The sequence below is a fragment of the Rhinolophus sinicus genome, linkage group LG02, assembly GCF_036562045.2.
Source record: "Rhinolophus sinicus isolate RSC01 linkage group LG02, ASM3656204v1, whole genome shotgun sequence".
Taxonomy (NCBI): Eukaryota; Metazoa; Chordata; class Mammalia; order Chiroptera; family Rhinolophidae; genus Rhinolophus; species Rhinolophus sinicus.
Genome location: NC_133752.1, coordinates 126,132,648 through 126,158,329, shown reverse-complemented (window position 1 = coordinate 126,158,329; position 25,682 = coordinate 126,132,648). Strand labels below are relative to the sequence as shown.

At 33.3% G+C, this 25,682-nt stretch overlaps 1 protein-coding gene across 15 annotated transcripts in view; it reads right to left on the bottom strand.

Moving 5' to 3' along the window:
* PPFIA2 (PTPRF interacting protein alpha 2) overlaps positions 1-25,682 on the bottom strand; it is a 455,764-nt gene that overhangs the window by 114,407 nt on the left and 315,675 nt on the right. For all 15 annotated transcript variants that reach the window (XM_074325351.1, XM_074325350.1, XM_074325355.1 and 12 more), the window contains 3 exons: positions 12,755-12,976; positions 4,673-4,819; positions 3,506-3,640 (listed from right to left, as the gene is read on the bottom strand). In XM_074325351.1, coding sequence (XP_074181452.1) covers positions 3,506-3,640; positions 4,673-4,819; positions 12,755-12,976 — 504 coding nt within the window. The remainder of the gene's footprint in view (positions 1-3,505; positions 3,641-4,672; positions 4,820-12,754; positions 12,977-25,682) is intronic.

Below are 25,682 nucleotides of genomic sequence, written 5' to 3'. Positions count from 1 at the left end.
CGGATAACTTTTACTGGTACTAAAAATGAATGAAATACCTTATGGAATTCAAGATGAGTTATGTCCTTGCTGAGGGAATATGCATTTTAATTAAACAAGTAAACATCATAAATCATAAGATTGGGAGCCCGATATCTTTATTATGTAATTGTATATATACTTGCAAAAGTTAATTTAGTTTTATCCATAGCCATACTTCTGACTTTCTAAAAGCCTGAAATGAGTTTTACATACCTATCTACAGACAGACAGACAGACAGACACACACACACACACACACACACACACACACACACACACACACACACCATATGAGGAGAAAGAGATAGTATTATCAACCAAAGAACAGATTCAGAAATAATTTTTAAACAAACACTGGGATCAACTTTCAACCACTATTGATTTATGTTCATCTTAGCCTTGTGAGGACTTAAGTTTAAGCAATTGGTGTAAATACAAGGGTCATACAAGAACAAGCTGCTATGTTTTATACTCCTTGATGTGATAATAGCGTTTACCTTGTGTTTACTCTTTGATGTGACACAGGAAAATTTCAAATGAGCTGAAGTTTTACAAGAAATTACACAGAAAAAAAATGGTTTTGCGTAAAGCATGAATATGTTTGGAAATGGAGAAGAAATTAAGGAGAGGAGGTCCTAAGAGAAGAAATAAATAGGCAGCTGATAATAAAATAAAGAAAATGTCTGAGGGATTGTTAAGAACACCATTCAAAATACAGAAGAAGCCCAGGTTTAAGTTAAGCAGAAATCGTTTTACTTTAGTGAGTAGTCAAAAATAGAAAGAGTCCGGGCGACGGGATGGCTCAATTGATTACAGCACCAGCTCTTAACAACAAGGTTGCCAGTTCAATTCCCACAGGGGATGGTGGGTTGCGCCCCCTGCAAGTAAAGATTAAAGAGGGCGACTGGACTTGGAGCTGAGCTGCGCCCTCCACAACTAGACTGAAGGACAGTGACTTGACTTCGAGCTGATGGGTCCTGGAAAAAATATTCCTCAAAAAAAAAAAAAAAGTGCCGTTTCTGGGATTATCCATTTAAAAATATATATTAAGGAGTAGAAAATGACTATGGTGATCAATAGTAGTGAGATACTGAAAATGAAGTGAAACTCAACAAATAAATAAAGAAGATTCTAGAGATGGTCCCTAAAGGTCTTGAGTACAGAGAACAAGAAAAAATATATTATTGTAGCCATAAAACTTGGGAGAACAAATGAAAGAATGATCTTCAAACGTTATAAAATGTTACAAGCAGAGGGATAAAAATCTCAGCACTGGAGGAGCATGTATAATAAATTAAATAAAACAATAATATAAAACTGTATGTCTGGAATAATGTTGTTGACATAGAGCCAGCCAGAAGGGAAAGTAGTAGAAAGGAGAAGCAGAGTAAATTCCAGTATTTTTAACATTTTTTTTTTAAGAAGAATAAAACTCTACTGAAAAATGAAGAAATCAAAAGGGTCCATGTAAAGTGGAGTTTTAGCAATATATTATTAGGTAGGAGTAAATTGAATAAATTATTTTGAGTGCAAAAGTGAATGAATACATGTATCAAAATAAGAGCCCAAGTGGCTCAAGTGAATGGCAAAAAAAATGGGACACCTATTTCAAGTTTTGAAAAATATTCTAAATTAAGGTTTCTTATGAATATTTAAAGTATTATATTTTATTATTTTTCAATTACAGTTGACATTCCATATTAGCTTCAGGTGTTCAGCATAGTGGTTAGACATTTATATAACTTATGAAGTGATCACCCCACTAAGTCTAGTCCCTACCTGACACCATACACAGTTATTACAATATTATTGACTATATTCCCTATGCTGTACTTCACATCCCTGTGATTATTTTGTAACTACCAATTTGTACTTCTTAATCCCTTCCCCTTTTTCACCCAGTATATTTTAAATTATGTTTTATTGTTAGTCCATCAGAGGTTAATTTCGGGCAATTATTTGCTGAATTCTAAATTGTGTTTCTTTGGGAGGGATTCCATACTGTTTTGTTTTTTACTCAGGATGACACTGATGATTATTTTACACTAAAATTTTCTAAAATTTAAATTTATTCTTTAGCCACTCACCTAACTTCCCCTAAAATAATTCAGTTCAATAAGGTAATTCTTTATAAAAATGACTTATGTTTCTCAAATGAAAAGTCTATGTTTACATATATTAATTCATATTATAGTAATTTAAAAGGTGTTTGAAAGAAACAAATAAAATACTACTACTATAGTTGCACATTTTTATATAATTTAGAGAATATTTCTCAAATGAAATGATAAATTTGTCTTTATCTTAGAAATGACACGTTTCCATAATTGACAAAATGGCATGATCTGTGACTACAAAATGATTCAGATTGTAACATTACCCTAATTTGATTAAAGTTTAATTTGGTTAGTTACTCCAGTACTCTATAGACGACCAACTATTCCAATACTTTCTAACCTTGCTCTACTTTGTCCAATGTTTGCCTTTTCACTACCTGATTAACTACCCTATTTTAACAAACAGGCATCAGTCTACTCTTCCTCTCCATTTACTTTTTCAGGAAAGCAAGTATGTGGGCCTATTCTTACATTGCGGCATCAATTGTTTTGAATAATCCCCCATGTCAGCGTTTGTACTTTGTAGTTCACATATATATTTTACCCACTTATTGTACTGGTGTGGAAAAGAGCACACAGTAATGATTGTGTGAACATCTAAAATGTGTGTATATTTTTAATTGATATTAAAAGTCAGACACGTTTTTAGTAACACAATCTAGACTTCTAATGACACGCATATACACTTTGAAGCAATGCCATTTGCATCTGACTGAAAGGTAAGAATATATTTTTTAACAATATAACGGATGCAAAATTCTAAAATATGCAGAGAATTTCAGAATCCAATGAATAAAACACTAACATGGCCGATAACTTTCAACATTCTTCACATTACTATTGAATTTAATTGGTTCAGAAGAAATTGCAACTATTAAAGCCCCTTTCTGACCACTTAATGGCTTTAAACTTTAGACTTCTACAAATCTAACTTCTAACAAATTTTTCATACTTTTGTCAGAAAGGAATCAATTTCTTATGATATTGGTTGTATTTCTAATACCAAACAATTTATGTTAAGCATGTTAAATTATGTCACATGTATATACATATTAAATATCATCATTATGTGTTAATATTTGGTAATTATTCCCATGTGGAAATATTACCATGGAAATTAACTATAAAGACATGAAATTTTTTTTTGGTTAATGTTTAAGTAGGCAAAGAGATCATCACATTCATATATTAATCATTCACATCAGCATAAGATATGTATAATATGAAAAATTCATCTAGAAAGAAACCAATATAATAAAGATTAAATAAATTTAATTTTCTTAAAGCCCAAAGGAAATCTTTATAGATTCCATTTTGATTACTAGTCATTTGTATATCTAGATTGAACAATTGTTTTATTGCAGTACCTTTGTCAGGGCTGCAATTCTCTGAGCCAGTTCAGCCTCTACTTCAGGTAAGGTCTCAGCTTTTCTCATAGTCTGTTGCAACTTTTGCTCAGCCAGCTCTAGCCGCTCTTGTAACTGTCTGTTCTTCTCTTCCATCTGAAATTGGGATGGAAAAAGAGACCCTTAAAGAGTCACAGTTAGGATAACAAACACCAGTCATTAAGAATTTTGGGTGTTGGCCATTATTCTAGACTTAAAATCAGCTACTAGTACCATACCTACTGTGCAGAAAGATTACTGTCCTCGTGTTTTTATATATTACATATATATATGTAATACATATATATGTAATATATAAAAATATATATATATATATATATATATTCCTTAATAAACTTCAGCACATAAAAAAATAGAAAAGCTCTTACCAATGGCAGCAAAAAGTAAAGAAGTTACTAGTGAGTATAAACTTGGACAAATGGAATACAACTCAGTACTAAGACCTCAGATGTATCATGATAGCAAAATACTGAAAAGCATATATTAGCTGGAGAGGGAGAGGTAATGTAGCATAATGGTTAAGACTCTAGGCTCTAGAGGTGAGGTTGGCAAACTTTTTCTATTAAGGGCTTGATAGTAAATATTTTAGGCTTTGTGTATAATGTAGTTTCTGTTCTAACAATTTGATTCTGTTGTAGCACAAAAGCAATCATAGACAATGATTAAATAAATGGGTATGGTATTGATTTGTTAAAACTTTATTTACAAGACAAAGCCATAGTTTTGGCACATGGGCCATAGTTTGCCCACTCCTGTTGTAGAGCAGAATAAACTTAGGCTTCCTTTGTAGACTCTGGCAATTACCAGATAGGTGACCTTGGGAAAGTGTCCCTAGTATAATAAATGTGCTTACTTTATGGGTGGTGGTTAGATTTAAGGGAGGTAATACATCAAAATTGCTTAGCACAGTTTCTGGTTCATTTCTAGATCCAAAGTAAATATTAGTCATTATTTTTATTATTATTAAGACAAATTTCTAAATTACATAAAGTCACATGTTTAGTTCACTCCATCCTAAATGTTAGAGAATGATTGATTACCAATACTGTATTTTATTTACTACATATTTTGTGAGATGGTGAAAACACACACATGAACCAGAACAAAACCAAGATGGAGATACTGAACCTGCCGTAGGATGGCCTCTTTATTTGCTAACTCATTTTCTAGTTTATCATTCATGTCATGTATGGAGGTAGATTCTCTCTGAGCACTGAGGTAACGCTTCTCAAGGGTCGTGATTCTTTCTTCCATATCTTCCTTCTGGGCCATGGCCTACAATTAAGAAAAATTCAAATGAGATTCTCCGATAGTTTATTATCTTGTTATTTAAATAAAATAATAAGATATAAAACCATTGATTTTTTGATGTAAATATAATCCTTTATTTTCATAGAACTAATGCAAGATTCCATGTGAGTTTTTCCAATTTATCTGTCAGAATTCTTCTTACATCTTGGTTAACCAAAAGTTTTTGCTCTCTGAGCATACAATGGAGTACAATATGAAACTATCTACTGCAGAATTGGCATATTTAGAAAACACTTGGCAGATAAATTAGCTCATTACACAGTAGAGTTAAGTATAAATTATGGGTAGATATGCAAACCATAAAATTGGTGAAATGGTGGCTACAGGTCCAAATTGCAAAGCAATTTTCAAATAAGGATAACAAATATCATCAGTATTCTCATCTTCACATACAAAAAAGTTAATAGTTAAAAGAGTTGGGGAAAAAAGTAAGTTTAATCATATTCACAAATGAATTGACCAATGACTTTGGAACTTAACCATTTCCCTTGATAGATATAGATATAGAGATAGAGATAGAGATAGAGATAGAGATAGAGATAGAGATAGAGATCTATCAAGGGTGAAGTTGGTCAATTCATGTATATATATAATATGAATATATATTCCTATTAAAAAATAATTTAGAGCACTCAATGAACACATTGAACTCTAGAGGAAAATCAACTATTGGTGCAAATTCAGTAAAACTACTGTACTAATAATATTTCAAACAATAATTTTTAGATCATTTGATTCATAGATAGTTTGGAGATGCTTTTATCTCTCTAACAGTTTACATGGGAATTGACTAGTAGCTAGATAATCTACCTTTTGGGATGATGTTGGGAAAAGTCAGCTGCAGGAGTAAGCCTCAGGGGCCTAATGTGTTTCCCTGATAATGTGGGAAGCTACTTTGCATAAGGAGCCTGGAATTGAGGGGGTGGTGGTGTTTTCCATATATTACTATCCATATTCCTTTGATCACTCATTCCTAATCAATCCCTGTTACTTCCTCCAGGATCTAGAACCAATCCTATCATACCCACAAAACAGATAAATTCTCTTCCAATTTTCCAAAAGAAATAGATGCCTTTAAATGGATAGTCCTTCAACTTCTTGAACTTCCCTCAACACCATGTGGAAATTTAACTGCATGTACACAAATCCTTAACCTCCAGCTTTTAGTTTAGAACAGATGTTCCACCTTCACTCAGTTTAATAATCATCTGTGTTCTGGGTTTTATGCTATTTCTTTCTGAGGGAACTTCATCACTCTTTTCTTCTAGATTTTCAAGGTGGTAGTAGAGGTAAATCCCAGAACAACAGCTAAAACAATAAAATAGGCTTATAAAGAAGCTGGTACAGATCAGAGGTGGAGGGCAGAGGAAAATGAGATGATTTGAAGAAAATAAAAATAAGAATAATAAATTATCTCTTGACCATTCACCATAATTGAATTGAAATTATGGAATTTTACCAAACTGTTGGAGTGGATTGGAAGATTCCCATAATTTTAAAAATAATTAAGCAAATTAATTTATTAGGTAATTAATAAAATTTGGAAAAACAGAAATCTGTACAATAAAATAAAATACTATCATAGGAAACTCCTACTTGAATTAGTTGTGGAAATTATTTATATAGGCATAATAATGGCAATAAAAATGCCTTAAAATCAAATAACTGAATGTGATTTTAAGATAATTATAGCAGAAGGATGGGTGGAAGAGAAGTAAGGGAGAGAATATAAGAGGTAAAATGCCCTTTAATATAACAGAAAGACATAGATTAAGTTTCAATAAGGGAGAAAATACAAGAAATAATGGCTAAAAGAATTGATGTTAAGAATCTTAGAGAAGTGAGATGGAGATACGTGGGAGCTGTTTGTGTGTGTTTAGATTTGTACACTCCAGATATTATTTGACATTGAAAAAGTATATATATATAAAAGTATATATATATATATATATATATATATATATATATATATATATATGGTATTAAACTTAAATAAAAATGATATATCTACCATGAAACTCAACACGTTGTCCTTAGTCTCCTGCGTACCCCCAAATCAGCTCTTCTTGTATTACTTGACTAGGGAATGACACTATGCTCCATAGATATTTAGGATCATTCTTGAAAACTCCGTCACTCTTACTCCTACTAAAGAGCCAAACCTGTCATTTTGCTATTTTTTTTCCCTGTTTACTTATTCTCTGCTCTGCTGACCAAGAGGCAATTCTAAATGCCAGTTTGATCACATTGCTTCTTGGCTTAAATACTTTTATGTGTTCCCACCATCTTCAATATAAAATCTGAACTACAAAGTCTAGAAAACAAGTAGTTTTGTGACCTGACTCATCACTAGCTCTACGTACTTGGATAAATAGTGTCCCCATCCCTCTCCAAATTCATGTCTACCCAGGTCCTATAAATTTGACCTTATTTGCAAATAAGGTTTTGCAGATGCAATTAAGTTAAGAGGTGAGGTCATACAGGATTAGGCCTGACTGTAAATCCAATGACTGGTGTTCCTATAAAGATAGGGAGATCTGGGACACAGACACATCCAGAGAAAAAGGCAAAGTAAAGAGCGGGGGGGCAGAGATTAGAGTTAGGTGTTACCAGTCAAGAACACCAAGGAATTCCTGCACCCACCAGAAGCTGGAAGGGGCAAAGAAGGATTCTTCACTAGAGACTTCAGAGGGAGTTAACACTTTGATTTTGGACTCATAGCCTCCAATACTGTGAGAAAATAAGTTAAAGCCCCTCAGTTTATGGTAATTTGTTACGGCAGTCCCAGGAAACATAAACTCTGTGACTTTATTTCCTCCTGGAATGCATTTTTGTTGCCTTCTTTGTCTTTGTCTGCTGACCTTCAAGACCCAATTAAAGACTACTTGCTTAATTATGTTACTATTAAGAACAATTATATAAAATTCAATTAATCCATCAATTTGGTAAAAAAAAAAAGTATCTTGACTATTTTTTTCAACATTATGTACGTACCCCTATATTTTAGCTATCCCAAACAACAGCTGTTATTTTAAAAGCCTTTATTTCAAATATTGATTTTTTTCTATTTTATATATATTTTAGGCCATTGAGGGTAGAGTTTTCTTTCTTAGAGGATCCCTAGAAAGTGTTTACAATTATTAATTTCATTTTCATATAGAACCCTGGGGATATTATGCCAATTTTGTAGCTCAAAGAGAAAATTCTGAATCTAACTCTGTACTAAATTTTAATAGCAATAAACTCAAATTCAGTAAAAGGCATACACATGATTTTTCAGAACATGAATACTGGAATACTACATACCTGCTCCAAGTCCTAGTTTTTAATACATACTAACTGTTATCATGTAAATGTTGCTTAAGTTTTCTACACCTCATTTTCTTCTTCTTTTTCTTTTTTTTTTTTTTGGTTGGGATAGTGATACCTACTACATAACATTGTTATGGTATAATGTTTGCTGTGATATTTAAGTGCTTTGCATGGTGTCTCATGTAGAAGACACACAATTAATAATAGCTAATTTCTATTATAAATTAGTGTTATACCTACATTTAGCTGATCTGCCTCTAGCATACATTAAATGCAGGAGTCACTGTATATGACTTTTGTATTGCATTTGTAATTCAATGATTCATGAGGGACATTCAATTTTTAACTGCAGGCTGTGTTGCCAAAAATAAATTTTGAATTTACAAGTCAGAGAAATTTCTTTTCTCTGTGTGTCACTTCAAAATTCTAAAAAAAGGAAGCTTTTTCTAGTCCCTGAAAACTGCTGTCTAAAAAAAGGAAAAAGAAAAAAAAAGAGAAGAAAGATTCACTATCTCTTGATGAACTGAAGTTTATGTACAAATTGGATTTTATTATATCAAATAAATATAATCCTATAAATTTAAAAAAGTGAAAAACATAACTCCAAATTTCAGATAATAGAAAAGACAAAATTTATTTAATCACTTAGCAATCTTTGAAAGAGATTTTAATAGAAAGTTGTAAAGATAAGTTTGTTTTACTCATAAAACAAAACATAATTTAAATACTTCACAGAAAATGTGAATTCTTTGCATATCTCTATATTAATGAGGTATCATATCCAATACATGATTAGTAGCCTTCTTGATTAAAAAGTGGAGAGCTAAACCTCTGTTATGAGATTGTTTGTTTACCTTTTTGCTTTTGTAAACCAAGGCTTTATCTGACAACTTCTTTACTCTTCTGCATGTTCCTACATTTCTGGATTTGTTCTGAACATTTCCTTTTCAAATATTGTAGATAAAAAATACTTTTTAGCTGAACTCTCAGACTGCATTTTTGGATCAAGTACCTAAACATATCCAATAATAACTGCTCTTAAAAATACCCTCCCCACACAAAAGACTAAGCTTGTCTCTGTTTTCTTATATGCATACTGTGCCTAGCTTTAATCTAGCCCCCTACTCTAATAAGTCACATTCAATTTAAGAAGAAACTAAGACAAAAATTAAAAAAAAATAAATGTTGGATAGATTGATTTCTTGGTAAAAAATAATTACTAAAATATATTTTGAAACCATTAATAAGACATATTGATATAATTCATTTTAGATATATTAGACTGTCCTCACATACAAAGAAAAATATACTTTTGTTTTTTATTAGATGGTTAATTTTTCCTATTCTCTAATTTTTTTCCTTAATTCAGTATAGCATAGTTATTACTCAGGCAACATATAAATCATACTGTGCTAGCAATGCCACAGAGACAGCAAAAAGAATCAACTTATTATTATTTTTCCCCCACTAAAATACTTGCAATCAGGTAGACCTTGTATAATCACAGCCCGAGAATACATTATTCAGGAAAATCAAAGTAAAGTCTGAGGCTTTAAGTGTAAGTGATCCCTTTTTTAAGTATGTGATTTTTATATCTTCTTGCTTGTTGGAAGGAATGATCAAATATTAATTATTTCACAGGAAGTTATATTGCAGCTGCATTTTTTTTTACGATAGTTTCTATCACTAAGTAAACGATGTATGACATTAATTTTGGGAGCTGCTCAAAGTAGAAGAAGCACAGATTTTGAGGGGTCCTGCATCTTGCCAGTGCTGGAGGGCAAGGGGGTTGGGAGGGCAGTTTATAGGCCTTGGACAAGTCACTTTTCCCTATTAAACCTTAGTTTCCTTACCTGAGAAAAATGGGGGTAATGACAAGTACTTTCTCTATAGAACAGTTGTGAGGAATTCGAGAAGATTAAACGTATGCACCTAATTTTCATGGTTGGTCCGCAAAAAGTCCCTAGCAGCAAACCAGGGGCTTATGGCCTGTAACCTGAATCTTTTGGAAAATATTTTAGTTGTCCTTCACAGTGTCTGTAACACACACACACACACACACACACACACACACACACAAGCGCGCGCACGTGTGCACCTCTAGAAAGGTAGAGGGAGTCTAGGCTTCTTGTCTAGGTCTCATTAATTCTATCCTGATGTCCTGTCTTGCACGTCGCATTCCATACATTTATACTACCTGACTGGCTCTGAAAGTAGTGGTGTTTGCAACCTCCCTTCAAAGGGTAATGATGAGAGATATTCCTTTCTCAGGAAACTCTTCTAAAATACAACTACATAGAAATTATAGAGCTGATAAAAGTTATATTTTAAAATAATTTATGTGAAAGCAGAATACCTTACCCATTAGAAGGGATTCCCAATAAAAGAACACCTGGCATCAGATGATTGACATTTTTCATTTGACTGGGCTTTTTACTACCTACAACCAAAGACTATTAGAATCAAGGCATTATTTTTACCTAGTCAATAAGAAAGGGGGGGGGTCTTGATGTTTACACCAAACATCTATAAATATCGATTGTCCCAACAAAGATTTTTTGAGTGCTTATAATATGCTCAACAGTTGTATAGGTGATGATTGGAATGGAGCAGTGAAAGAAACAAAACAAAAAATTCCAATCCTTATGAATCTTTATGTACAGTTGGAGAGAGAAGAGTATGATAAACAAGTAAATCATTAAAGTACAGATTGTGTCATGAGGCATTAAGTGCTGTGAGTTTTAAAAATGAGAGAAGAGGCAGAGTGCATATGTGTAAATAGCACGGGTAGGAAACACTTCACTGAAAATATATTTCAGCAAAAGGCAGAGGGATAAGAAAATGCAACAGAACAGGGTTCACTTATTTAAGGGGCCATCTTTACTGAACAGAGTGGGCTAAAATGAAAGACTGGGAGATAAATCCCAAGAGGTCAGTAGGACGGTAGTTCACATTGTACTTGGCTTGTAGGCAAGGGCTTTGATTATTATATAAATAGGACAGGTAGCCATTGAAAAGTTTTAAGCAGAAAAGTGACTTGAGCTGACTTACATTGTAACAGATTACTCACACTGCTATGTTGAGTAGAAACTATTATAATAATCCATCGAGAGATGATGGTTGTGTAGAATGAAGAAGAGACAAGGAAATTGTAAGAAGAGGTCATATTATGGAGATACTTGGAACTTGGAAGTAATAGGATTTACAACTGAATCGAATGCAGTGTGTGAGTGAAAAAGGTACCAAGGACAGATCCACATTTTTTGTTTGTTTATTTGTTTGTTTGTTTTTAGTCTGAGCAACAATAATGGAATTGCTATAGTTGAGATATTTAAGACTGCAAGTAAGTCTGGTTTTCTGGGAAAATACCAGAAAAACAGTCTTGAGGATGCTAATTTTGAGATACCCATTAGAGATTTAGATACAGGCATCTGGAAATGAGGAGAGAAAAATAAACTGGAGATATAAATCAGGAGTCATAAGTCAATGGGCAGTTTTTGGAGCCATGAGACTATATGAACTAATGGGGGGAGTAAAGGTACACTGAGGAAGAAAGGCACTTCCAGGTTGGTAAGGAGAAGCGGAGACAGTAAAGGAGTCTGAAATGGGAGGAGCAAGTAAAGATGGAGGAAATCAGGCGAGTGTAGTGTGCTACTAGCCAAGTAAGAAAACACTCCGGGGAGTGGTAATTGGATCAAGTACTTCAAAGAACTGAGAAGTGACCTCTAGATTCAGCAACATGGAAGTCAATAACAATTTGGATAAAAACAAATTAATAGGACAGTGGAGGCGAAAGTATGAGAACATGGGTTCAAAAGCAAATGGAAATAAAAGAATTGGATACACAGAGTAGAGGTAACTTCAATAACTAGTTAATTATATGCAAAAGATATAAAAAGGATAAAATATATGATTTAAAGAAATATGTAAAAATGGAAACAGTAAAAAGTCACAATAAAATTTCCATAAATATAGATACTTTTCAATTGAATAGAGTGAGAAAGTGAAAAAAATTCTAAATTTTCACCTTATCTGGTAAGATGACTTGGCAGTGTTACAAATAAAATATCTCATTTCATCTTTTGTAGTAACTGTCAAATACTCTTTTACTGAAATAGATAAAGTGATGTTAAGTCTAGCAAGAATTGAATATATAGAAAAAGGAAGATTCCCACATTCAAACATATACATTTACATCCATAGACACAAAACTAAAATGAGAGAGGAAATGTTTAAGTAATGTCTTTGAGTATTCCCACATGCTAATAGCACAGCAATTCATTATCATACATCTAGAGTTGTTTAAAATTAACAGCTCAAAAATTTTTTTTAAATTCTTTAAAAACTGTAGAAATATTTTATTATATCTGAGATATGATATCAAATTTTCTTTCCACACATATTTAAAAGGTTGTGAAATGAACAATTTTTGCCTTAGTGAACAAGTTTCATAACCAATATAATACATCCTAAAGTATGGTCTTTGAGATGTAGAGAGTATTTCCATTTGGGGAAATTTTGGAAAAAGCATCTCCAAGGCTGCACGCATTCAGGAAGCAAAGACTGAAAGTGTTATGAATCACTTACCTCCCTAATGTCCCTTTGATATTTAGTGTTCATTTCTTCTGTTTTAATGAGATCCTTTCTTGCTGTCTCTGCTTCTTGTTCCACCTCCCCCACTCGGGAAGAAAGGGCTGCTAAACGTTCTTTCATTTGGGCCATTTCATAGTTTTGCTTTTCAAGCAATTCTTGTAGTTCGACTATTTGACTAGTTTCATCTGTTGAGTCTATAGAACCATTGGATAAACGCTGTAGGAGATGAAAAAGAAATGACGCTTAGGGTTTTCTTCATCTTTAATTTAAAATTCACAAACTTAAAGAAATGAAACTGATACAAGTTTCACACTGAGAAATAAGAACACTAAGCTCATTTAAGAGGAAAACTAAGTTTCTGAGAAAAAAACTTGACATTAGAATATAAAGGTAGATCAGTGATTTTCAAACAGGTTAACAAATGCATTTTAACTGAAAGCCATTCTATCTATCTATCTATCTATCTATCTATCTATCTATCTATCTATCTATCTATCTATCTATCTATCTATCTATCTATCTATCTATCTTATACTTCGCTTTTAACAGAACACCAGTGTATCTTAAATATTTAACAAGTGGCAGCGATTGATATAAATTATACACAAAATTTATTATAAATATTATATGTATGTAACACAGTATATTATTATTAAATAGTAAGGACACAGAAACTATGTAATGTTTTCTATTTTTATTCAACATCCTGTGTGCATCTGCAAGTTTTATTTTCAATGACACTCAGAAAAAGAACTGATGCACCATTTTACTTTTAAGGAAGGTTATGCCCGCTGTGAATGTCACCTAGCTGGAACAAAGGTGTAGCACAGAAAAGTCTTGACTTCTACATCGCTATCAACATAAAAGTCATGAGTGCACATGAGCCACCCGAAGGAGGCTGAAAGGAATTAAATACTCTGAGACTGATTTTTCCCCCCTTTTTGAAGGGGTTGTCTAGAAGCCAGGGTGACCTGTGTCTTTAAAAGCATGCCCTACAGTCTGGCTGCATTGGAGAAGTTTTCTGGTGAAACAATTGGAGAGAAGTAAGCGGTAGGAGAAAAGGAGCACAACCAAGCTGAAATAAGAAAATAAGAAAAAGCAAAGAAAGTACAGTCAATTCTGCTGTAATTCTTGTTTGGAAAATATGACTTTGTTCCAACACTATAGATGTATTAAGAAACAGGTTGAACATACTCAATTTTGTGTTTTCTTATGTCTGATTGCATTCCTGAGAATCACTGGCTAAACACAGAAAATTGTTCCTAGCCGAACCAAGCCAGGTAGGGATACACAAAATGCACATGGGCACATTCCTCAAACATCTAACATTGACCTCAGTGTACCATGTGCTTTGAGACAAACCATCCACATGTTTGTTATAACTTTCTTTCTGATTTCAGATACCCCTCCTTCCACCACCTCACAATAACTCACAGATATATCCCTTCTGATACCCACTTTCATAAGTAAACTTCAGGTCTTTTCAAGGTAAAGTATTAGATAATATACAACTAGTCTTTATGCAATTCTTGACCAATTAACATGAGTAAAGCTGTACCAACATTTTTATTAGTTTTCTATCTCTTTTTATGTCATTGATAAAGTGTTTAGTGTGTGCCACAAACTCCTTTTTCCTCCGTAAGCCCTAGGTTTTTATTGTGCAATTTTGTATAGCTCATGATTTTTAGGAATGCAAAAGTCATGTTAGAGCAAACTGACTATAGGAGAAAAGGGGAGAATAGAAAGCATCATAAAAGCAGAAAGATGGGCAGGAAAAGTTGGAGACAGCCTTAAGATGGTCTCTAAAGATGCCAGTTGGATCTACAGATCTACTACTTTGAAGACACTACTGAACCTTTGTATTGCACGTACTGAACCTCTAATTATCTAGTAAAAAAGTACGAGATGTTACAACTTTGTAGGGACATTAGAGAGGATGCTGTGGTGGGTTGACCAGATCCTCTTTCAAAGTGTCTGTTCCCATATCCAAGGATATTGCTGCTTGCTGAGGAATCACACCTGAGTATGTCCCCAGGAATTGCTCTTAGCAGAAGGGAACTGCCTTTCCAAAGTTACGCCCGTCCCCCGGGGCATGCAATTCCACATACAATGTAGTGCTGTATTATTGTGAAGCTAATTAAAAATGAACCTTTTTAGACAGGTTTTATGGACTCAAAAACACTGATAATGACATTTATGGAGGTCACAATCAGCTGTATAATGAACTGAAAAAAGCCAGTTTATAATCATTAGGCAAAAACAGAACAGGTTTCAGGAAGAAGGCTGGAGCCAATTTCCAGTCAGTTATATCCAAATTTGGGATAACTAAGGTGTGATATTACAGGTTTTTTGTTATAATGGCAAATATCTTTGAACTCTTTAGACTACTTACAAGTAACTAGGTAAACGTAGGCTTTATTGGAACTTCTACCTCCTCACATTGAGAACTGTCTCTAGTCAACTAAAAAAAGCAATTTTTAGAAACTACAAAAATCACTAGAAAACAAAATGTTGCTTTGAAAAATGTTTTGCATAATTGAAAAATTACATTTAGGTTTCTAGAGTCTTAAAAATCTGGAGAAACTTTGTAATTACACAAAGGTGATCTGAATTAAAATGCAGAAATTTGAATTCCCAGTTTAGTTCATCTACCCTTTACCATATTGCCTTTAATCAGAACATACGAGGTCTGAAAATTAAGTTTGTGAACTTTTGAAATGATGTTGCTAATCTCTTTTTTTTTTTTTTTTTATTGGGGAAGTGGTACAGGACTTTATTGGGGAACAGTGTGTACTTCCAGGACTTTTTTCCAAGTCAAGTTGTTGTGCTTTCAATCTCTTAGTTGTGGAGGGTGCCGTTCAGCTTCAAGTTGTCCTTTCAGTGTTAGTTGTGGAGGGCGCAGCTCAGCACCAGGTCCAGTTGCTGTTGCTAGTTGCGGGGGGCGCAGCCCACCATCCCTTGCGGGAGTCGAACCAGCAACCTTGTGGTTGAGAGGATGCGCTCCAACCAAGTGAGCCATCCAGGAGCTCAGCGGCAGCTCAGCTCAAGGTGCCGTGTTCAATCTTAGTTGCAGGGGGCGCTGCCCACCATCCCTTGTGGGACTCGAGGAATTGAACTGGCAACCTTGTGGTTGAGAGCCCACTGGCCCATGTGGGAATTGAACTGGCAGTCTTCGGAGTTAGGAGCATGGAGCTCTAACCACCTGAGCCACCGGGCCAGCCTGTTGCTAATCTCTTTTGATAGAGGAATTATTCATTATGAATTTGTACCAACTGGACAAACAGTTAATCAAGTTTACTATTTAGAAGTGCTGAAAAGGCTGTGTGAAAAAGTTAGATGACCTGAACTTTTTGCCAACAATTCATGGCTCTTGCATGATGACAATGCACCAGCTCACACAGCACTGTCTGTGAGGGAGTTTTTAGCCAGTAAACAAATTGCTGTATTGGAACACCCTCCCTAGTCACCTGATCTGGCCCCCAATGACTTATTTATTTACCTGAAGGTAAAAGAAATACTGAAAGGAAGACATTTTGATGACATTCAAGACATCAAGGGTAATACGACAACAGCTCTGATGGCTATTCCAGAAAAAGAGTTCCAAAATTGCTTTGAATGGTGGACTAAGCACTGCTGTCAGTCCACAGCTTCCCAAGGGAAGTACTTCGAAGGTAACTGTAGTGATATTCAGCAATGAGGTATGTAGTGCTTTTTCTAGGATGAGTTTGCGAACTTAATTGTTAGACCATTTATAAATAAATCAACATGATAAAGTTACACATGCTGAGTAATATAGATAAGTACTAAAAATATGGTGCATGTATGTGTATGAATATGCATATATATATATATATATATATATATATATATATATATATATATATATATTCAACAAATATTTGTTCAGTGAAACTGAATGGTGTTAGCTTTCTAATCAGAAAAAACAATTATTCTGATTCTGTGCACGTGAGGTCGACTGAAATCTTGTTTAAAAATTGCATGTTTTTTAATTGACTCAAGGTAAGAAAAATTTAAATATAAACAATAATCAGGCAACTAAAATAAAGCACTTTAAAATGTTCACCTTCTGAATTCCTTTAAAGAACAGATGTATCCTGCATAGTTTTTACACTATTTTGGAATTTGGGGCTATTCATGGGAAATTTCTCAAACTCAATTTTTTTTCTGAAGTGTTTATGAATCTTGTGTGTTTAAAAATATGTAATATTTCATTTGTCAAATCACCTTAAACACATTTTATGGTAAGCTTAATATGTTTCTGATATATATTTTGGATACAAGTCCCCTTTATCAGATAGATAACTTTAAAATAGTTCTTCCTAGTCTGTAGATTCTTTTCACTTTCTTGATGGTGCTGTTTAAAATGTGAAATGCAATGTTTTTAATTTTAATGAAGTCCAATTTATCAATTTTTTTTCATCATGACTTGCACTTTTGGTGTTGTATCAAGAAATTATTTTTTAACACAAGATTATAAAGACTTTCTACATTTTTTCTTTTAAAAAGTAGAAGTATATACTTAAATTATTGTCAAATGTAATAAAGGCTCAGATGTTAAAATTTTAAATATGCTTTTTCTGTCTGACTTGTTTCGCTCAGCATTACTCTCTCAAGATCCAGAGAACCATGTGATTTCACTGATATGTGGTATATAAACCAAAAACAACAAAAGAACAAGACAAACAAATGAGAAACAGAAACTCATAGACACAGACAATAGTTTAGTGGTTGCCACAGGGTAAGGGGGGCGGGGGTGGGGGGTGGGAGATGAGGGTAAGGGGGATCGAATATATGGTGATGGAAGGAGAACTGACTCTGGGTGATGAACACACAATGGGATTTATAGATGATGTAATACAGAATTGTACACCTGAAATCTATGTAATTTTACTAACAATTGTCACCCCAATAAATTTAATTAAAAAAATTTTTTAAATATATATATATATATATAAATTCAACAAATATTTATTGAACACCTACTATGTGTCAGGTGGAACATATTAGGTTTTAGGATTTTTTTTTAATGTGATGATACATTCCTAACATCAAGGAAATTCTCAAGCGGAGAAATGAGACACAAATAAGTGACTATTAAGAGAGTCATCAAAGGTTTTTGAACAGGAAATAATATGTAAAATACCTGCTGGCAAACTGTTCATCTCTCCTCATAATCCTACAATGGGAAATTTTTGCTTGCCTTATCAACATCTATTTTCCTTCCCCTCAGCTAGAGTTGCAGATCAAATACAGGATGCCCAGTTATATTTGTTTTTCAGATAAACAATGAAAAATTTTTCAGTATACAATGTCACATGCAATATTTGGGTCAAGCTTATACTAGGGGAATTGTTATACAAAGAAAACATTGAGCCAAGACCTGGAATCAGAGCATAAGTCACATATTTATCTGGCAGAGAGAACAGAAAGATCAAAGGTTGAGAGACACAAGTGGGTTTAGAATTTTCAAGGGAACCAGTGTAGCCAGAATGAAACAAATACAACAAGAGGATGGAAGCAGATGTAGATGGGCAGACGATGTGGGTTCTTGAGATCACCTCAGCACCTTAACTTTTACTCTGAGTGTGACGGGTACCCTGGGAAAGTGTTGAGCCGAGGAATGGCAGACAAATTTGTTTGCTTTACCTTCGCAACATATCTCAATCAGACCCGTTTGCAAGGCCACCTTTGTGTGTCAAGGAGCGCCTTGTGTGTTCAATCCTCTTTAGTGATTCTGAACCCCTAGAAGATACAATGGGCCGAGATCTAGGGATCCTACGTCTGGTGGTTGGCGTGGTTATGGTCTTTGCCATCCTCCATGAGAATCCTCACCTAGGACAGATAGGTCGGTCTTCCTGCTCAACACAGCTCCTGTCTGAGTCACTTACTCTCACCTGAATTACTGTAACAACTTCCTAACAGGTCCCTTTGCTTCTAACCTTGTCTTCATATGTTCATTCTTAAAACAGCCAGAGTGAGCCACCGTGATTTTGTTACACTGTAGTCACAGCAAATCACTCCTCTGCCCAAAACACTGCAATGGCTTTCCATTTTTCTCAGTACAAAGCCAAAATCTTACAATAAGCAATAACCACAGCCCCTCATCCTGCTTTCTCCTCCTACTCCCCTAACCTTCCCCCATGCCGTTTCCTCCCTGATCTGTCTCCTTTAATTTTTCCATTTGTTATCTTGCTTCAGCTTCACTGGCAACCTCACTGCTCCTCTAATAAGTCAATCGATTTCCCATGTTATAGGCTTCGCTTCAGTTTTTCCTTCTGCCTGGAATGTTCTTCCCTAGCAATCCACACATGGCTGACACCCTCAACTATTTCAATGAGGCCAACACTGACCATCTTATATAAAAGTGCAAACAGTCCCCACTCCTGTGTTTCCCCAGGATTCCTTTCGTGTGTCTACTTTTTCTTTTCTCCAATAGTATTTATCATTGTCTAATGTACCAGATTATTTCCTATTTATATTTATTGTTTATTGTTTCCTAACTTCTTCCAGCTTGCTAGATTATAAACTTCAGGAGGCAAATATCCTTCATATGTTTTCTTTTATGTACATCACAAGTGCCTAGAATGATGCCTGATGCATGATGGTTATGCGATGGATTTTTATTGACTGAATACATGTTTTGATTACTTCTGTGTCTCTAGTGGTAGAACAGTATCTTCCACACAAATATATTTGTTGGGTGAATGAATGAATGTTTTCACTAATGAATGAGTTTTAGAAAAAACAGTAAAGATTCAGATAGAAATGAAATATAGAGACAATATATTTAGCAATCATTGCATAAAGTTTATGAAAAAAAAGTTTCCAAAATAACAAACATAAAAGGGAATTTAGTCTTTTTCTCCTGTTTTAAAAGCACTATATAGATGAATTATCTTTATGGTAGAAAAATATGAAGTAAACAGTGAACTATTATTATAAATGCATATTAAAATAAATAATGCAGTAGAAATATTCTGCCTACATATAAGACCAAGTAGAGTGAATGAATCCCAGAAATCGCAACATGTCACAGTTATACCAACTTCTTATGAGATGAAGACAGGAATTTAAACATGTTCTTCCATTTTCTACCAGGTAAACAATGGAAACAAGTCTCTCTTTGTATTTGATAATCTTCAACAACATCTTATCATTAATATTTTTTATTATCCTATTTCTAGCTTTAACATTTATTAAAAAATACTATAACATGTTTTTAAAGTTTTAAATTAACTTTAAAAACATGTTATAGTATGTTTTAGCCCCTGCCCCACGGAGCTATTATACAGCTGATAATTTCCCCCAAAATTTATTGAGATGTAATTAACTTATAACACTGTGTAAATTTAAGATGTACAATGTGATGATTTAATATATGTATATATTGTGAAATGATTACTACAATAAGGTTAGTTAACACATCCATTACCTTACATAGATACCATTTTTCTTTTGTAATGAGAACATTTAAGATCTACTCCTTAGCAATTTTCAAATATACAATACAGTTCTGTCACCTATAGTCATCAGGACAGCTGATGATTTAATCTTTATTGTGAACATATTTCTAAACGTCCTTTGTACATTTCTGACATCTCCCTTCCCATGTTTTTCATTTTTAAACCGTAAGTCCTTGATTCTCTCTTAATGAATTTCAAATAGGCCTTTTTTGTTTTATGCATCTTACTTCTCATGGTTTATTAATCTTTCTATAGAAAATAGGAAAAGGTGCGGCAAAAGGGTAAAAATTATGAATTTACCTTACTATTAATCAAATTCAAATATTAAAGGCATAGATTTACTTAAAATTTATCAGCATTTAAGGAGTAAACACTGAGCAGTTCCACTGTGTTTTTGAAAACACTTCTATAAAATGTTATCGTTAGAGATGAATTATTGATTGTCTGCTCAAAGAACTTACAGTAAGATTTGCAATCATTAACATAAGTAATCTAGCACTAATAATTCTTTGGAGGATTGCGAAGAATCTATAAAATGGGAAAGTCTTATAAAATATATTTTATTCTGTGAGGAGAAGAGAAATGTAGAATTAAAGACATGTAGAACTTAATTTAAAAAATAACACAGATTAACATAGGGAAAGTATTCATAGGCATAAAAATAATAAGGAAAATAAAAAACTTAGAGCTGATAGTTCATTGTAAATTTCATAAGCATCAGCAATGTAGAGTGAAAGAAATGTACATACAGAATGAAGGACCAAATCAATTAGGGATTCAATAGGCCAATAATAAAGTCTATTTGTGAATATGTGAGTAAACCCTACACCAGACATTTGACCCAAGGAGGGACTTTGTAATACTTCAGCCAATCTGATGTCTAACAGTTATTTCTTTTCATTCCAAGAGATTGTTATGCTCCTCATTTTACTTCATGTCTTCAAATTTGAATTTACTTCCAAATCCTCAAATAAGACTGTATCTTTCATTAGAATAATGACAGGTAATAATAATAGCTAACATTTATTGAGTATTTACTTACCTACTTACCCAAGAACACACAGCTGGTAAAATGTTCTGGCTTTACACATGCATGGGTTCATAACAGTTACTCCACTTTACTAACATTTATTAAGTTCTGACTATGTTTTAGGCATGGTACAAAGTACATTACATGCATAAACTCTTTATTTTCTATAACAAGCTTCTAGATACAGAACATGACATTGAAGCATGGAGTGTAAGTATTTTGCTTAATGTCACACTATCTAAAAGTAATAAGGTTAAGATTTGAACTGAGGAATTCTGATTCCAATGTCATATTTCTAGGAGTCTTTCCTCCTCCCTCTCTCCCTTCTTTTGTTCATTCATTGCTTCATTTATCCATTCATTCAATGAACAAAACTCTACTATTTGTTTAGCCTCTTCCATATGTCAGACCCTAGGTTGGGTGTTCAGAATATGAAATTTCCTGCCTGAAATTAACATAATGTGGAAAGAAAAGAAGAAACCAAATCAAGCAACCAAACAGTTAGATTCTGAAGGACGAGAAAGCATTTAAGTGCTAAGGAATCTAAAGGCTTCAAAGCTATGATTTTGGGCATGTTGGGTCTGTCTACACTGTGTTTGTTAATCTCTATATTGCTTTCTGGCTCTCAAAAATCAGGTCTGACTTCAAATTTCAAATATTGTCCAACAAATACCAACAAATAACCACATTTTGTCTTTGATTTGAAATTATCCAGCACAGAATTTACAGCCGTTATTTTTAATTCCACATTGACTCAAATCTGTTTCATCATGCAAAACCCTTCTATTTGTAGCCCCTGCAAGCCTAAAGCCTAGAAGAAAGCTGAAATTATATTTGTACTCCATATCAATTATTCTCAACCCTGACCACACACCAGAAGCCTTGGTAAACTTGAATAAAAGTATAAAACAGATCCTAACTAGACCATATTCAAAGGTAAGGTGCAGACATATACTGGATTTTAAATTGCCCTAAGTAACTGTAATGCTTAGTTGGAGTTAAGAACCACAGATATATATTATCAGGTATGTCTCTAATTACTGTGTTTCATTTATTCATAAAACCTAAAAAACTGTCTGTAATGAAAAGGGAAAGATTTTAAAGAAACAAAATAATAAAATGATTGACCCATGAATATAATAGAATATATGATAATAGACCCCCAAAATTAGTATTCTTTATCTTACTATCAACTAATTACTTTTTAAAAATATATTTAATGTTTCAAATGGAAAGACTTGACTTTATCTCTTATTTCTGAAAGATGACAAGAAATAAACTCTTAAACAGAGCTGACCAAATATTGACCTGCTTGGAAAATTTCTAGACCAGATGATTTCTGATACTTCCCCATAATAATTTTATTATTCAACATTGAGATTTGCAAAGTAATTATGAAACAATAAACTCCCAATAATTTTATTTAATAAAAATATTCAGCTGATAGACCTTTACTTGTCAGTTCTTTAGCATAGTGTGATCGATAGTGTTTTGTTAATAAATTATTATTTTCACAGAAATTGTAAGTCATTTTTAATTTCCATCGAATTTAAGAGCAAGACTATTTTCATCTGACGAATATGTATTATTTTGAAATTCTGATTTTCTCATAATATTGATATTCTCATAAAATATGATTCACTCACTATATCCTATGTACATGGCTTGATAGAAATATTATTCCATTAATAGTATCTTAAATCTAGTTAAAACATGAGGAATTTTGATTTAGTGTTCTCATGATTAATATTAATAATACTCACAAAGGTAAAAAGTAGCTATTTCCCATATTACAACATGAAATAAACATATTAAATGATTAATGTAGGAAAATATTCATGTACAAAAATTTTAAATGATCTATACAGTTAGAAGATATAAGAAGGTGAAATATGTATAGTCAGGATTTTGTGTTTGTTTCTTATTTGTTTTTGGTTGCAAGTCTTCAAATGTTTCTCTGTTCAGCTATAGAATAAAGAAGTACCACTGGGGAGGATCTTCCTTCTTCCTGAATCACTAAGCAGTTCTTTTAGATATGTAAATATAAGGTAAATAGGCACTCCTGCCCCAGAGGAAGAACATCTCATGGAACCCTGACAAATGTCTCCTCTACTGTGTCTTTTTTTTTTTTTTTTTTTTTTAATTAAAATTTATTGGGGTGATAATGATTAGTAAAGTTATATAGATTTCAGGAGTACAGTTCTGTAATACATCATCTATACATCACATTGTGTGTTCACCACCCAGAGTCAGTTCTCTCTTCTTCCATCACCATATATTTGACCCTGTTACCTTTATCTACCACCCCGCTCCCCGCCCCTCTAATAACCACTAAGAATTCACTGCTGTGTGGGATATACAACTGAAAGCAACAAAGGAACAAGGCAAACAAATAAAGAAACAAAAACTCATAGACACAGACAATAGTCTACTGTGTCTTGATACAAGAGTGGAGAGAACAATTTGCTTAATTACCAGAAAACCTTGGGAGAGAGAGAAAAAACAAGACTGCTCTTCTTTCAATTATGAAGTTCAATGTTATTCTGAATTTTACAGATGAAGACAGACAGTTGACTGGATCAGAAAGGTCTCCAAGAGTTCACAAGGAGAACTTAACATGAGGGAAGTAGACCTGTGGAGTGGGACCTGTGTCCAATACCTGACGTCAGTGGTGGTTACAGCATCATGTGTGGTTCAGTGTGGAAGACCTTACAGGCTCTGTCATCTTGATGAATTTCAGAACTTAAGTGTGAAATTAAGCCTCAAACTGGTATAACTTGGAGAAGGGGAAATGTTCCCTGAGAAGCACTCTGATAGGGGATGACACGACAGCTGGTGGAAGTTCCAAACTGGGTCAGTGATTGGTATGGCATGGTTTTAGTTAGATTGTATATCAGTAGATTATTGCAATGGCACATGGATGGTGTTTGATTTTGAGGGGACACCTATTTTCAAATTGATCTTTGAAGACTCAAGAGAAGCAATAACAGTTCAAAAAAATGGTTGCTCACTTGTTACCTTGTCACATTTTCCAGCTCTTCTCTCACAAAATGTTTTAAAAAGAATTAGTCCCCTTTTGTCTGATTAAGGTTTTGGGGTTCTTGGATAATTTAGGCAGACAAGAGTGTTATCAGGTTTACTGTTAATTGGGTCATTTGGGTCCTCTGGAATTCATTCACGTTAAAATAGTCAAAGAAGGGATTACTGTATCTGTATCTCAATCAGATCATAACAATTATAAATGTAAAAAAATAAGAATAAACAGAAGAATAATAAATATGAGTAAAGCATAAGAAAGTTTTGTTTTTCTATTTTTTAATTTTATTTCTGTCAAAGAAACATGCATATGGTTAAAATATAAAAATCAAAATTTTTATCCCCAATGAAATCCAATGATCTTTTCCTCCCCAATGAAATACACTACTTTAAGAGGTGAATGTATCAGATTATTGATAATAACTCATAGAAAATTTGTAATAGGAGGGAGATTCCAAATTTTATAAAAGGTTACAATGGCAATCATCATAGGCAATGGTAAAATGTGATAGCATTATAATTAAAGTCTAGATATTTAAAGCTTCTAAAAAGCTTCGTAAGTCTTCTTTAAAGCTTTATAAAGTCAAGTATACCATTCTGACCCATTCCACTCCATACTGTATTGAAGTTTTGAATACTGTATTTAACATTGAAGTCTTAGATAATACATATTTTAAAATAAAGAAAAATTGGGAAGAAAGAGAAGGGAGAATAAAATTCCTTATTTGCTTAACTACTTAGAAAATTTCAAGAGCACAAGCTCTTAGAACTAATAGGTTAGCATGTTTTCTGGATATATATTCATGTTGAAAAACCAACAGCATCTTTACATGGGACTATTAATGTATTATGAAAAAATATGAAATATATAAAAATATGAAAAGGAGATAATGATCACAAAGGAAACAAAATTATTAAGTGCCTAGAAATAAATATAACAATCTATAAGATCTGAAACTGAAAAAATAATCAATTTCATTGAAGAACATAAAGCAATACACAAACCAATGCAGATACGAGCCATGTTATGGATGGTAATATTGTAGAGATGACTATTCTCTCCAAATTAAATCTATTAAGTAATTTCAATCGATATCTCAATAGGGTGGGATTTAGAAAACATATTATAATTAAGCTCTGAGAATCAACATTTATAAAGTAAGAATAGCTAAAACAGTATGGTATGTATGCATGGTTGTATATATGTATGTATTTATCAAACATACTTATTAAGAGCTTACCAGGTACCAGGAGCTGCTCTAAGCACCTGAGCCTCAGCAGGAATAAAACAAAGATCTAAACCCTCATGAAGCTTATTCTTTAGTGGGTTGTACAGACAATAAATTACAGATATTATAAATTAAACAATTAT